This window comes from Nomascus leucogenys, chromosome 4, assembly GCF_006542625.1.
Source record: "Nomascus leucogenys isolate Asia chromosome 4, Asia_NLE_v1, whole genome shotgun sequence".
NCBI classification, from domain to species: Eukaryota; Metazoa; Chordata; class Mammalia; order Primates; family Hylobatidae; genus Nomascus; species Nomascus leucogenys.
In genome coordinates, this window is record NC_044384.1 from 78,332,758 (window position 1) to 78,346,049 (window position 13,292).

General features: G+C 42.2%; 1 protein-coding gene across 1 annotated transcript in view; it reads left to right on the forward strand.

The window, feature by feature from the left end:
- The first annotated feature begins 437 nt into the window (after positions 1-437).
- GLYATL1 (glycine-N-acyltransferase like 1) overlaps positions 438-13,292 on the forward strand; it is a 49,945-nt gene continuing 37,090 nt past the window's right edge. The window contains exon 1 of the mRNA XM_030810853.1: positions 438-512. Within this exon, the coding sequence (XP_030666713.1) occupies positions 441-512 (72 nt within the window). The 5' untranslated portion in view covers positions 438-440. The remainder of the gene's footprint in view (positions 513-13,292) is intronic.

Sequence of the window (13,292 nt, forward strand, 5' to 3'; positions counted from 1 at the left end):
CACTCATGCATTGACCAAGCTGAAATCTCAAGGGATGCCCATTGCTCATCTCTGATCCTCTGTGCTCCTGTGGCGCTCTTCTTCCTAGTACTCTGCCATACAAGCTCCAGTCATCTTGGCCTCCCAAAACTCCCAGCTTATCTTCTCAACTCAGGGAAACTGCCAGGTTCTGCCTGTTTCCCCTCTCTGAGATATGCCTTGGAAATGCCATACAGTAAGCTAGATAGCCATAGGGGTTACCTCATATGATTCTCTTCTCAGATATCAGAGATGAGGTCCCACACAGCCTGATGTCCAGTGTTTGAAAGTGGTTATTTCATACATCTTGTTTTTTTGTTTTTTTAGACATTTCAGGTGGCAGAATAAATTGAATCCTTGGTGCTCCATCTTCTCCACCAGTAGAAGTTAGTTATATTGCCTTTGAACTCATCATGAATTCCATGAAGACTGAAGAGAACAAGTCATTTAGTGCTACAGAGGATGACCAGAGTACTAGACCTAAAGTTTCAAAGGTATATCTACTTTTTTACAATTCCTCGCTGGAGAGATAGTCTAACTTTGGTGCCAATTGAGGTTCTTGGAGATAAATTCCTAAAGAATAATAGTTATAGGCCCTTACCTTAGGTTGTTTAAAATATATTTGGGGAGCTCATACACATAAGTGCTTGTGCAAAGCAAAATGATGGGGTATGAGTTAACAATGATAAACATGTCTTAAGACAACAAGATGAGTAACAATATGGACACTTACAATCATGGAAAGTATAGACAGGCAAAAATAATTAGCTAATGTTTCCTGAGGAAACACTGTGTCCCTAGAATTGTGTTCCATCATTTGAATTATCTCATTTAACACTTAATAGAATTATGCATTAGGTAATATTATCATCCTTATTTTCCAAAAAAAAGAAACTGAAGCTCAACTTGCTTATAGTTGCAGAAATAATGAACTTCAGAGCAAGGATCTGAACCTAGGCCATCAGACTGTAGAGGCTGGTTTTTGGCCCATACTATTTTGTTCAAAATATGGAAAATGATAATACTAAATTGAGACATAAACAAGTGATTTTAGAGTACAGAAAGAATTCTTAATTCAGACTTAAGAAATTAAAGCAGTGTCATATGAGAAAGATCCTAATGAATAATAAATCTAAAATGTCAAACTCATAGATGTGGAAGTGTGGTTGTCAGGGGCTGGGAAGAGAGGAAAACAGAGGTATTAGTCAAGGGGTACAGAGTTTCCTTATACAAGGTGAATAAGTTCTTGAGATCTGTATAGCGTGGTGCCTATAGTTAACAATATTGTATACTTAACTTATTGCTAAAATCATAGATCTTATGTTAAGTGTTCTTATTACAAAAATAATAAATGAGGGCAGAATGGATGAGACTTTTGGAGGTGATAGATAGGTTGATGTCATAGATTGTGGTGATAATGTATCTGCACACTCATCAAGTTGCATACATTAATTATGTACATTAGTTATGCATTTTGTATGTCTAAAACTAATTTATTTTTTTAAAAGAAAGAATAACATTTCACTAGTGTATCAAGGATGAAGGAATGGCCTGAATAAAGTCATGTGCACATGAAAATATATTTGGCGAACAAGACAGCTGCATTTGATGGTATATAAGGAGAATTCAATAATGTAGTAGGCAAATAATGCTTTCTAGACTGGTAAGGTAGTGTGGTTCCAAGATCTCAGAAGGCTTTCTATCAATAAGAGCTCTCCATATTGCCGGTAAAAATATTTTCTAATAGTGAAACAGTAAAATGGATTCATTGGTTCACATGAGTGGACATTCCAGAATTCAGCAGAGCTCTTAATTCAGTTTTATACAATTTCTTCAAGGGCTTGTTTGTGTGTTCAGTCTCTGTATTCTGCTTTTCATGTTATTCCCTAGCTGGCTTCCTGCATAGTGACAAACAGAGCTGCAGTAATATCAGATGCTTTACTCTCCCGATAATGAGTCTATCCTGGTTTCCTGAGGAAACTTCTCTTTGCCATCTAATTGTCCCAACTCAAGTAGCTCACCCATTCCTGCACAAAACCCTGTGACTGAGAGGGCACTTACAGATATTCTTAAACTGGCATGAATTCATTTCCATACATGTATGGCTCCTAAAAAGTGGGAGAGAGGTAGAATAGCTTTCTGGAAAATAGCTGCAGTATCTTTTCCTTCTTTGAATTCCATGTGTAGGTTTTTGGATTTTCTTCTGTAAATAAAGGAGACATGTTTACAGACTTTATCTTTGTATTGCTTAGGAGGAGTTATTCAATTCACTTTAGACTTTGTTAAGTTAAATATTAATGATAAAATGCCTAGGCTATTTTGTTCAAGACAGTTGCCACTAATCACATGTTATTATTTAAATTAAACTTAACTAAAATCAAATAATGAAAAAGGTGAATAATACAAATTCTCATTTGCACTAATCACATATCAAATACTTAAGAAATACATGTGGCTGTGGTATTAGACAGTACAGATATAGAACATTTCCATCACTGCAGACGTGCTATTAGGCAGTACTGGTCCACGGCATCCATTTATAGAACAGAACTAGGGTGTAAAACTGCCAAACTGTGGAGAAAATAGAATGAGAGGGAAAAATCAAAATGATGGATGCAACAAAGCAAGGGAATAAACATTTAGAAACAGTAGAAGTTACAAAAAACGATGATAGAAATGAGCATAAAAATCCACACACCCAATTGGTTGTCTTACAGATTATTCAAAAGACTTTAACTTTTATTGTTTCCTTTATATTTATTTATTTCATAGTAAAATTCAGTCTTGTGGGTATACAGTTCAATGGCTTATGACAAACACCTACAGTTATGTAACCATGACCAAATTCAAGAAGCAAAGCACTTTTATCACCCTTAATAATTCCTTGTGTGATTCCATCACTCTAAATAATTCCCTGTGCTTCCCACTTATCCCCTATTCACCCCAGTCCCTGGCAACCACTATTCTCTTCATTACTGTAGTGTTGCCTTTTCCAGAACATCAGGTAAATGAAACATAGACTGAATTATACCCTTTGAGTATGGCTTCTTTCACTCAGAACATTCCATTTAAGATTCATGAGTGTTGTTGCATGCATTGATAGGTTTTTCTTTTTTATTGCTGAGTAGCAATCCACTGTGTGAATGTATCAAAATCTGTTTATCCATTCATTCACTGAAGAACGTTTGAATTGTATCCAGTTTTGGGGGCTTTGTAAATAAAGCTGTTGGGAACATTTTCATACAGGTTTTCATATGAAGGTTAATTTTCATTTCTCTTGAGTTCACCTAGCAGTGGAATTGCTTTCATGGAAAGTGTATGTTTAACTTTATAAGAAATTGTCAAAATCTTCAAAATGTTTTCAAAATGGCTGTATAATTTTGTATCCTCGCTACCAATGTGTGAGAGTTCCAATTGTTTCATATACTTGTCAACACAAAGCTTTTCTGATTCTTTCCTTCTCATAGGTATGTAATGGCATCTTTTTGTGGTATTTGCATTACACTAATGACCAATAATTTGAGCATCTTTTTATGTTTTTATATCATCCACATATCTTCTTTGGTGAAGGGTCTATTAAAATATTTTGCCCATTTTTATACTGGTTAGTTATATCTGAGTTTTGAGAGGGCTTTTCATATTTTGGAAACAAGTCCTTTGTTATATTGCTTTTCTCATAATATTTGTGATATTTGCTGATTTTTATCTCTCTGTGGCTTTTCTTTTCATCCTCTTAGTCCTGTTTTGGGAGGGAAAAGTTTTCAATTTTGATGAAGTTTACTTTATATGTATATTTCTCTTTGTGGGTCATGATTTTGTTGTTTACATCAGAGAACTCTGCTAAATCTAAGATCACAAAAATCATTTCTAAGTTTTCTTCTAGAAGTTTTATAGTTTTATATTTAACTCTGCAATTGATTTAAGTTTTATTATTTTTTTTGTATGGTGTGATACCTGGATCAAATTTTGTGTTTGTGTAAATTGTGTGTTCATTATGTAAAAAATTAACTCAATTGTGATGATTAGCATCTTAAGAATGTTGAGTCTTCCAATCTTGAACAAGGTATATTCTCCATTTATTTTGTTCTTCTTTAATTTCTTTTGCTGGAGGGCACCTGGGAGAATAGGCAAACCTGGCAAATGAAGGTAGAACAGGGATTGGGGTTTGAAGGGGCAATGTGACTTGTGCACTACTCTCTACAAGGGCAGGAGACAAGGCAAGAACTAGAAACATCAGAAGTACGAGGCACAAGTGACAAAGAAGGTTAGTCATCCTGGTATCATGCAGCTTTAAGATTGTTCAGTGAACTGTGAGTGGCTCCTCCTAGCAGACTTCCTGCTGTTGCTTCTGGGTCACTGGAGTGTGTCTGCACTGTCTTGCCCCTTTGACCAGAAACCCTTGCTTCCTCCACACTCCCTAAACTCCTCAAAGGAGAAACCTCCAGCCCTGGAATCTCCCTCCCCAGACAAAAGCTCTGCACAGATGTACTCATGTCTCCATCAGGGACCCCCAGACTTAGAGCCCTCTGAAAACTGGATGGTCAAGATAATAAGTTATTGGGACTTTTGTAAGCCAGATGCGACAGTCTGCCAGGCACTTTATTTACATCTTATGGGAGTCTCACCACTGGAAGGGAAATGTTTTCCAATTTGACAGAAAACAGAGGGGAGGTATTTGTTCAGAATGCATTTGAAGCCTGGCCCCTCAGTCAGCAAACTTTATTGAGCAGCTCCCGCTATAGGGACTGGGCATGTGAAGGAGGGACAGAGTCCCAGCTCTTGTGGACCTTACGTTTTAAAGAGTGAAATAGATTATCCAGGAAACACACAAATAGAAAGGTTTTGCTAGTGGATCAAGAACATACAAAGGTAAGAGAAAGTGGCAAGTGTGTGCCTGGGAGTGCTACTCTGGCTGGGGAATTTGAGAAGCCTCTGAGGAGGCCCTGAAGATATCCAATGGAAGGCCAGACAGAATGGTGAGTATACAAGCCCTGAGACTGGCTAGGGCTTTTTTTCCAGGGCCTGAGTGAGCAATGTAGCTGGGATCAAGGGGAGAGAAGCTGAGCAGCAGGAGATGGGACAGAGGGAGGAGTGGACAGGGGCCAGAACGCTCCAGTCTCATACGCCTTGGAAAAGAGGGGATGGGAAGATGCTTGAAGGGGCAGAGGAGTTGAGAGTGGAGGCCATTCCACAGGCATCCAGGCTAAAAGAGAGGGGGCCTGGAGTGGCCTGAGGCTGGGAGCTGGAGGGGTAGAGAGGAGCAGATGGAGTGGATGAGAGATGTGAAGGAAATGAGAGATGGGGAATGTAGGGCTTAAATTACGGAGGCCAGAGAGGGAGGAGTAATGACAAGTGGGTTTTGAAACTAAAACCCAAGCACTTTAACACTGACAGGATCTTTGCCTTTTTTCTTCCTTGTCTCATTGGCCAGGACAGTGGTGAGTACACAGTAGATATTCAATCACTTTGATCATTTATTCAATGAACATTTCTTACAAACCTACATGCCTGGTATGTCACAGGCACCAAGGATATACCAGTTAATACAGTGATATTCATGTTCTCTTGGAGCTGACACTATAGAGGGAGAAGGGCAAAATAAATTGTGTGTGTGTGTGTGCACATATGTGTGTCTGTTTTGATATGGGCAGAAGGGAAAAGAGAATGGAAGAGGCTGTTTTGGAAGTGGTCATAGTTGGTTTCTCTGATAAGGTGCTATCTGAGACCTCAAAGGATTGAGTAGGTGAGTCTTAGATGGAAATATCTTGAGGAAGAACATTGAAGACAGAGGAAGCAGCAAGTACAAAGGTTCAGAGGTGGGAGGGTGCTTGTTGACTGACCAGTAGGTCTAGTGCTTGTTGACTGCACTAATCAGTACCTGTGTCCCTTCCATTAGACTTGGAACTCTCTAAGGAACATGCCTGGATTTTCCTCATGAGGCAAGAGTGGTCAGAGGGATGGGATATGGGCCACTTTCTCTCTCTTTATGCTATTCTTCTTTTCCCAACCCTGGCCAGGTTTAGATGTAGGGTCAGGGAAACACAAGGTTTGATTCTGTTACAATCTGGAGAAAAGGTAGAGAAAGCTAAGGAATAGGAAGGTTCTTTGCTGTTCCAGACCCCACCAGTCATACCCATGCTGTTTCTGCTCTTAACACCTGCAGGTCCCACCCTGTCATCCAGTTCCACACCTCTGCCATGGTGTGGCATCCATCACACTAAAACTTTCTGTTTCTTGTGTTACCAGCCACAAGTTTTTAGTCTCCCATGCAATAGAAATTGACACAAGGCCAAGTGAGTTTCCCAGACAAGGCTTTATTAGGGGCTTATGCTTGAATACATGGGAGTCAGCAGTAGAGTGAGAGGTCTCTGGATGGCTCCCCAAAGACAGGTCTTTTTGGTGTTTTAAGAAAGTTGATATGAAAAGCATGAGGTATGCTAATATCATTACATGTGTTGGGAGGAGTGTAGAGTGTGCAGGCCCGGTGAGATATCATGTTAGTACTTACATCACATGATCAAAAAATGGTAGACAAGAAGTCCCTCCCTGGGTGGGGATTTTCATATGATAATGAGGCAAGGGGTAAAAATTGGTCATTGTTCTGGTCCTGTGTGCATGGAGGTGATAGGATTAACTCCCTTGAATGAGAATTACGATAGAATGCTTCTTATCTTAGTTTCTTTATGGTATTCCAGCCAGTGAGGATGGCACCAATGGAGGTTCAAGGTCTGGTAGTCAGTGGGTGGGGAAAAATGCATTATGGGGGTGGAGGCAAGTCCTGTCCCCATTCTGTCTTACTAGGATATTTACCTCCTGGTGCATTATTTGCCTTTCTGGCTATTTTGTTAGGGGTTGAGAATAATCTCACTGTGGGAGTGTGGTGGTTGTGGTCAATTCCAGCTGTGCCCCAAGGCCTCGAGACAGAGGCGGTATGTAGGAGACTCCAAAATCTTAAAATCTCAACTCAGATTACACGTAGGCTCTGGCTCCTGTCCTGGCCCTTAGTTATTTCCCCTTTATTATTCCTCAGTTATTTCTGTTTCTCTAGCTATCTTGCTGACAGAACATGTTGCTCTAAATTCTGCTAATTCAAAACTCTTCTATTCTTACCAACAAAGCATAACAGTATTTCCAAATATGCCTGCCGGTCACACATAAACTCTTAGAAGTCATACAGTAAATGCAGATTACCCAATTCAGTAATTTATTCTGATTTTAATTCTAGACACTCTCCTCCTGGTGAGGTGAAATGCTGTGTCCCAGAAGGTCCTTCCCACAGAGCTTTCTAAGGCTCAGTGAAGGGACCTTCAACAGAGCCAGGTCCTCCTTTCCCAGGTGAGCCCCTCTTCTGGATCCCAGAGCTATAGAGGGAAGAGTGACTGGATTCTAGAACCCTTGAGTGAGGGGAAGGTAGTTGGGGGCCATCAAGGGAAGGCCTCAGAGTAGAGAGGAGCTAAGGTAGCTGCGCCTGGCCAGCTGCTCTTTGCCTTAACTCAGGAATTCTCAAAGCCTGGCCCCTAGGCCAGCAGGATCAACACAATCTGAAGACTCATCCCAGATATATTAAGTCAGATCCTGTGGGTTAGGGCTCAGCAATCTGTGTTTCAAGAAACCCCCAGGTAATTCTGACGCAGAATGATGGCAAGAACTCAGACACTGATTGGGACTGTCAGGCAGGTGGAGTCCTTGCTCTCCAATAGATACTGAATGTGAGAGGCCATGAGCAAAGCCCTGCTGGAACTGGGCATCCATTTCTCCATTTGTCAAGTCTCAGTATTTTTGCCAGGTCTCTGAGGCAGTGATAGAATCAGGTGAACATCTCAGTGGGAGATGCACACACAATTATAACCATCCCTCTTTCTCACTCTAGAGGAAAACGAAACTTAAGTAAAGTTGCTTTGAATGTCTTTAGGTAAAGTCACAGCTGGGCTGCCTGCCTCTCTGAATGAGCCAGATGATTTGATTTACCCTATTTATTTATAGATCTTGCTATACCTTAAGCAGAAAACCCACCACCACTACCACATACTTTCCCACAACCTTGGAAAGGAAAAGACATGTTTCAGTTAGAATTTGCTGTCCCTAGACTCTCCTTTCTCTTCCAATCTTTTTTGGAATGGGGACTTTTCTGTACTGCCTCCTGTACTGCCACTTTCACTCTTTTGGCATGGTGACTTTTCTGTAGTGCCTCCTTAAGATCTCAGGTCCCATCGAACTGTAGAAAGAAGAATTACATTTGTTTGGCATGTTTGCTTCTCTAATAGTTTTTGAGGAGATTAGGAGGAGGTCAGATTTTTACATCCTCCTTTAGGGGTGCAAGTATGATTACCCCAAGAGGTTCTACTGCCTTCACACTTACCAAGTCTCCCCATAAGAGCCTGGCCTTTTACATATATTATCTCACTTACCAAGCATAGCTCAGAGATGTTAAACAAGTAGCCCAAGGTCACATGGTGGGTGGTAATAGTAGCAGAGCCTGGATGTGTGCTTCCACCCTCTGGATGCTACTACCTCCCGCAGAGGCTTCACAGTGCAATCTGGGACTGGCACTGAATCTTCAGTCCACTTCAGACCCTGTCCTGGCTCTCAAGGAATCTGCTCTCCAGTCAAAGCCTTCCTCTGAGGTTTGGAAGTGAGGGAGTGACTCCCCATTCCTCCTCCTGTTACCAGTGGATGGTCTTGACTACAAGTTGTCCTTGTTCTTGGCATTTTAAAGAAAGAATTGGTAAAAAGGTACAAACAAAGCAACAAAAGAATGAAGCAACATAAGCATAGATTTATTGATGTGAAAGTACACTCCACAGAGTGGGGGCAGGCTTGAGAAAGGGGCTCGAGAGCACTGGTTGCAGAATTTTCTGGGTTTTAAATACCCTCCAGAGGTTTCTCATTGGTTAGTTTGTTTACATCCGACATAAATGATATAGTGGCCCACAAGCAGTTTGATTGGTTGTTGGAGGGGACCAACCAGAGGTACTTTCCGTTTTTCATCTGCAATGCAGTGGAAAGTGGGAATTGGTGGCATGATTTGCAAAGGGAGTAGCCTCTGATCCTTTTGTTACTTGCTTGTGGAGAGGTGGGATTTTCCTTTTGATTCGGTTCTAGGAAGTGAGTGTGAATCATCCTTAGGTTCCCTGCCAACAGATCATGTCTTCTACATCACTCTTTCAGACCTGGGGCATCTCTCTCCTTGCCAGCCTGCTCCTCTCCTTGACTCCCCTGGGGCTCTGCAAGCCTGTCTTTGATTGCTGTGGGAATGAAGGAGGACCAGAGAGACCACAGAGTTAAATAGGAGGATTTTTACTGAGTGCACTCAGACCCAGCAGATCAACAGTCAAACAGTGGTCCCAGAACAAAGACAGCACTTGACTTTTATACACGGTTCTAAGGTGGGCTAGCTTGAAATAAGCTTACAGTGGCAAAAAACGTAGTGGCATGAAAGCAAGGATACAGAGGCAGAAGAAAGGCAGTTAATCAAATTGTGATAGGTGTATAACTCAGGATTACATGTGACTCTTGCTATACAGCCTAGATGGCTGTTATCTTGGCTTGCTCTAGTGCTTTGCACAGGCTTATCTCATAACTTTTGCTGTGGTGCCTAGATGGCTGCAGTCCAGGCCTGCCTGCTCAGGCATCTCATGACCTTCACTTGCTTCATAGATAAAAACAGGATACTTGAAGTTACTAGTTACAAAAAACAGAAATCTACAGACTCATAAGTTTACTCATATCATGGGGGAAAGGAAAATTTGTTTTCTTCCCCACATGTGGAGGGAATGCTGGAAGAGCCTCCAGGGCACATTCCTTTCAGTCCTGGCTTCTTAGATAATGTTATCAAGACCTCACCTGGGTCCAGGTTTTGCCTGTTACTGCCTTTGGGATGATTCAGCCTAATATGGAAAGCATGTTTTGCTCTTTTAAATTTTATTTTTCTTTCTTTCTTTAATTTCCTGCCTCATTTCCCCGCTTTAATGCTTCCTATAAATGGAATTTAATAGAAAGCATCACTACAATTTTTTTCTTCATGACAAGGCAGATCTACTCTCTTTGGCAAATGTTGATACTTAGTTAGAGCCATTAGTTGAGTGGTGGTTGTTTTGTCTACTAGGACTTCTATGGTTGATTGGATGCTCCTGATAAGAAGGAGTAAGAGGCAAGGGAGTCTTAAGCAACCTCCTAATGTAGCCAGCACCACTTCTATTAACATTTTAAATCCACCAAAGAATGAAAACCAGCCTCCAAAGAGGGAATCTGGAGACCATCCTGGTTTCCAGGTTTGGACTGGAACACGAGCTAATTTTCACATCTTTGCAGTCATTTCTATAATGGTTTTCCCATTGTCATTGATTTCTAGGCAGCAATTTGTTAGGTTGTCTGGTTGTGCGTGCAAGTTCCTAGGTGGGTTCCTGCGCACTCATAGTAAGTATGGTATAGTAAAGTCTTAACTACTGTGTTTCCTATCCATGTATTATGCATGCAGGGAGGGCATCCTTCTATGAGCTCTTCTCCTTATAGCATAGATATGGTTGCCATCAAAGGCAAAGCAAAGATTAGCATTCTTACACCCAGCATGGGCAGAAGAGGTGTTTTCCCAGGGGATGGGGTTGGCCAAAGTGACAGAATAACAGAAGTACAATTAGTAATATAAGGAAAGTTATTGGGCCTAAAATTTCTGGCCACATTTACTCATCTGATGGTGACTCTGCAAGCTTCGGCTGTGCATAAACTAGTCAGCTTCCAGAGTGACTAGAGAAGGGCTTGCTGTTTTATCAAGGTTTTGCCATGTGTAGAATGGTTAGCTTCTGGAGTGACCAGAGCAAGGCTGTTGTGGTCCTCAGTTGCATCTCAGTCTCATCGCATTATCAGCTGGTTCAGATGGTCTGGGTACTGCTGGCTGGTCCACTGGTCCTGGGCTGCCAGTTTCAGCTAACTGTAGTGGATCCAAGGCACGGTTCCTGTAACTTGAACAGCAGTTGGAGTGGACAAGATTACAGTATGGGGCCCATCCCATATGGGTCCTAATGTGGTTGGATTTCATTTCTTAACCCAAACAGAGTCCCCAGGTTTGAAAGGGTATCCAGGGTCTGTCAGACTTATAGGCATTCTTTCCCACACCCAGCCATGTTCTTTTGGCATGGCCATATCTAAAGCCTGCATTTGCCTCCTTAAAATTAGTTCTCCTAGCTCACAGAGATCACCTTTAATCTGAAGGTATAATTCGGGTGGCCGGCTGAACAAGATCTCATAGGGCAAATACCCAGTTTGTTTGGCAGGGGCACACCTGACTTGGAGGAGGATCATGGGCAAGACCTGATCCCACCTCAGATGAGTTTCCTAACAAAATTTCTTCAGCAGCTGCTTGAGGGTCTGGTTCATGTGCTCCACTTTTCTTGAGCTCTGTGGCTGGTAGGCTGTGTGTAACTTCCATTTTATTTTTAATAGCCAAGTTCAGTAATGAACTATTTCAGCCACCAATGCTGGTTCATTGTCTGACCCCAGAGTCAGGGGTAGTCCAAATCTGGGAATAATGTCTTTTAACAACACCTTGGTTACCTCTCGTTTCTTCTCTGTCTGGGTGGGGAAAGCCTCAACCAACCCCGAAAAGGTACAAATAAGCACCAACATGTACCAATAGCCCCCTGCTTGAAGCAGCTCATTAAAATCCAGAAGCAAATCGTCACAGGATGTGGCTCAAATTTCCTGAATTCCCGGGGTTCGGGTAGGCCCCTGCTGAGGGTTGTTCTTGGCACAAGTTAGACATTGTTCACAAATGGCTCAGGTAATGGCAGTGAGCCATGGCACATAGAAATGGCATCCTAGCAATGTTTCTTGTGCCATTTTTCCCAGATGAGTTCCTTGGTGGAACTGTTTCACAAACCTGGGGGCCACCATTTCAGGTATGGCCAGCCCCCCATCGAAGGTTTTCCACCATTCTCCTTCAACGTATTTCCCAGTTTTTTGGGCAAACCAGGCCCTTTCATTTGAAATGTAGCTTGGGGTCTCCGGGAGGGGGATCTCCAAGAGGGGAGGCATAGCTAAGGCTTTCTCTCTAGAAGGCAGAGCTGCCATTGCTGCCTGTTTTGCCTCTTTGTCTGCCTTCCTGTTCCTTTAGCTTCTAGTGTTCCTGATTTTTGGTGCCCTTTGTAGTGCAATACTGCCACCTGTTTCAGGGCCCATACAGTGTCTAAGAGCTGTAGAATTTCTTCCTTGTATTTTAGTTTATTTCCTCCTGCAACAGGAGGAAAGAAAGAGTTCTCTTTCTTTGTAAATAGTCCCATGAACATGGAAAGTGGCAAAAGCATATTTGGAGTGTGGTTAAAAATTTGCTTTTAGGTATTTTGCTAGTCAGAGAACTCTTGTCAGAGCTATCAGCTCTGCCTTCTGAGCAGAAGTTCCTGTAGGCAAAAACTGCACCTCTACTACTGAGTCCAAAGTCACCACTGCATACCCCGCTCAGTGGACCCCCTCTAGTATGAAACTGCTCAAATCAGTAAAATACTCAATGTCCGGGTCTCTGAGGGGCCGATCTGTCAAATCTCTCTGGCTTGAGAAAACTTAATGTACCATATTCACACAGGACTAAAGGGGGCCTCCTGGCACTGATACGATGGGGGGCAAGGTAGCCAGGTTTCAGGTGTTCACAGTCTCTAAAGTTATGCTGGGATTCTCACGTAGAAGCCCTTGGTATCAAGTCATTTTCAGATTTCATAACCTAAGGTACCCCGTTTGGTCCATCAAAGTTGTAACTGAGTGCAGTACCCAGATTTTCAGGTGCTGTCATAAAGTCAGTTTATTATCTTTTTGCACCAGTAGGGCAGTGGCAGCTAGCACATTGAAACAAGTAGGCCATCCAAGCACCACAGACTCTAGTTGCCTGGATTAGTATGCCACCAGGTGACGCCAAGATCCTTTGACTTGAATCACGACTCCTATGGCCATTTCTTTTCGCTCATGGACATACAAAAAGAAAGGCTTAATTAGGTCTGGCAGTCCCAAGGTTGGGGCCTGAATTAAGGCTTCTTTGATTGTTTTCAAGGCCTTCTCCTAATTAGCCTCCCAGAGGAGGGGCTCCATTTCTCCCCACTTTGTGGCTTAGGCATGAGCAAGAAATTTGGGATCCAGATGCAGCAGAACCCTGCTGCTCCTAGGAACTGTCTTATTTGACTCCGGATGGTTGGAGCGGGAAGCGCACAAACAGCTGAGACTCCAGTGGCACCTACAATAGTTGCACAGTTCTTGGATAGTGGCCTTATAGGTCGGGTCACTACCAAGTGTTC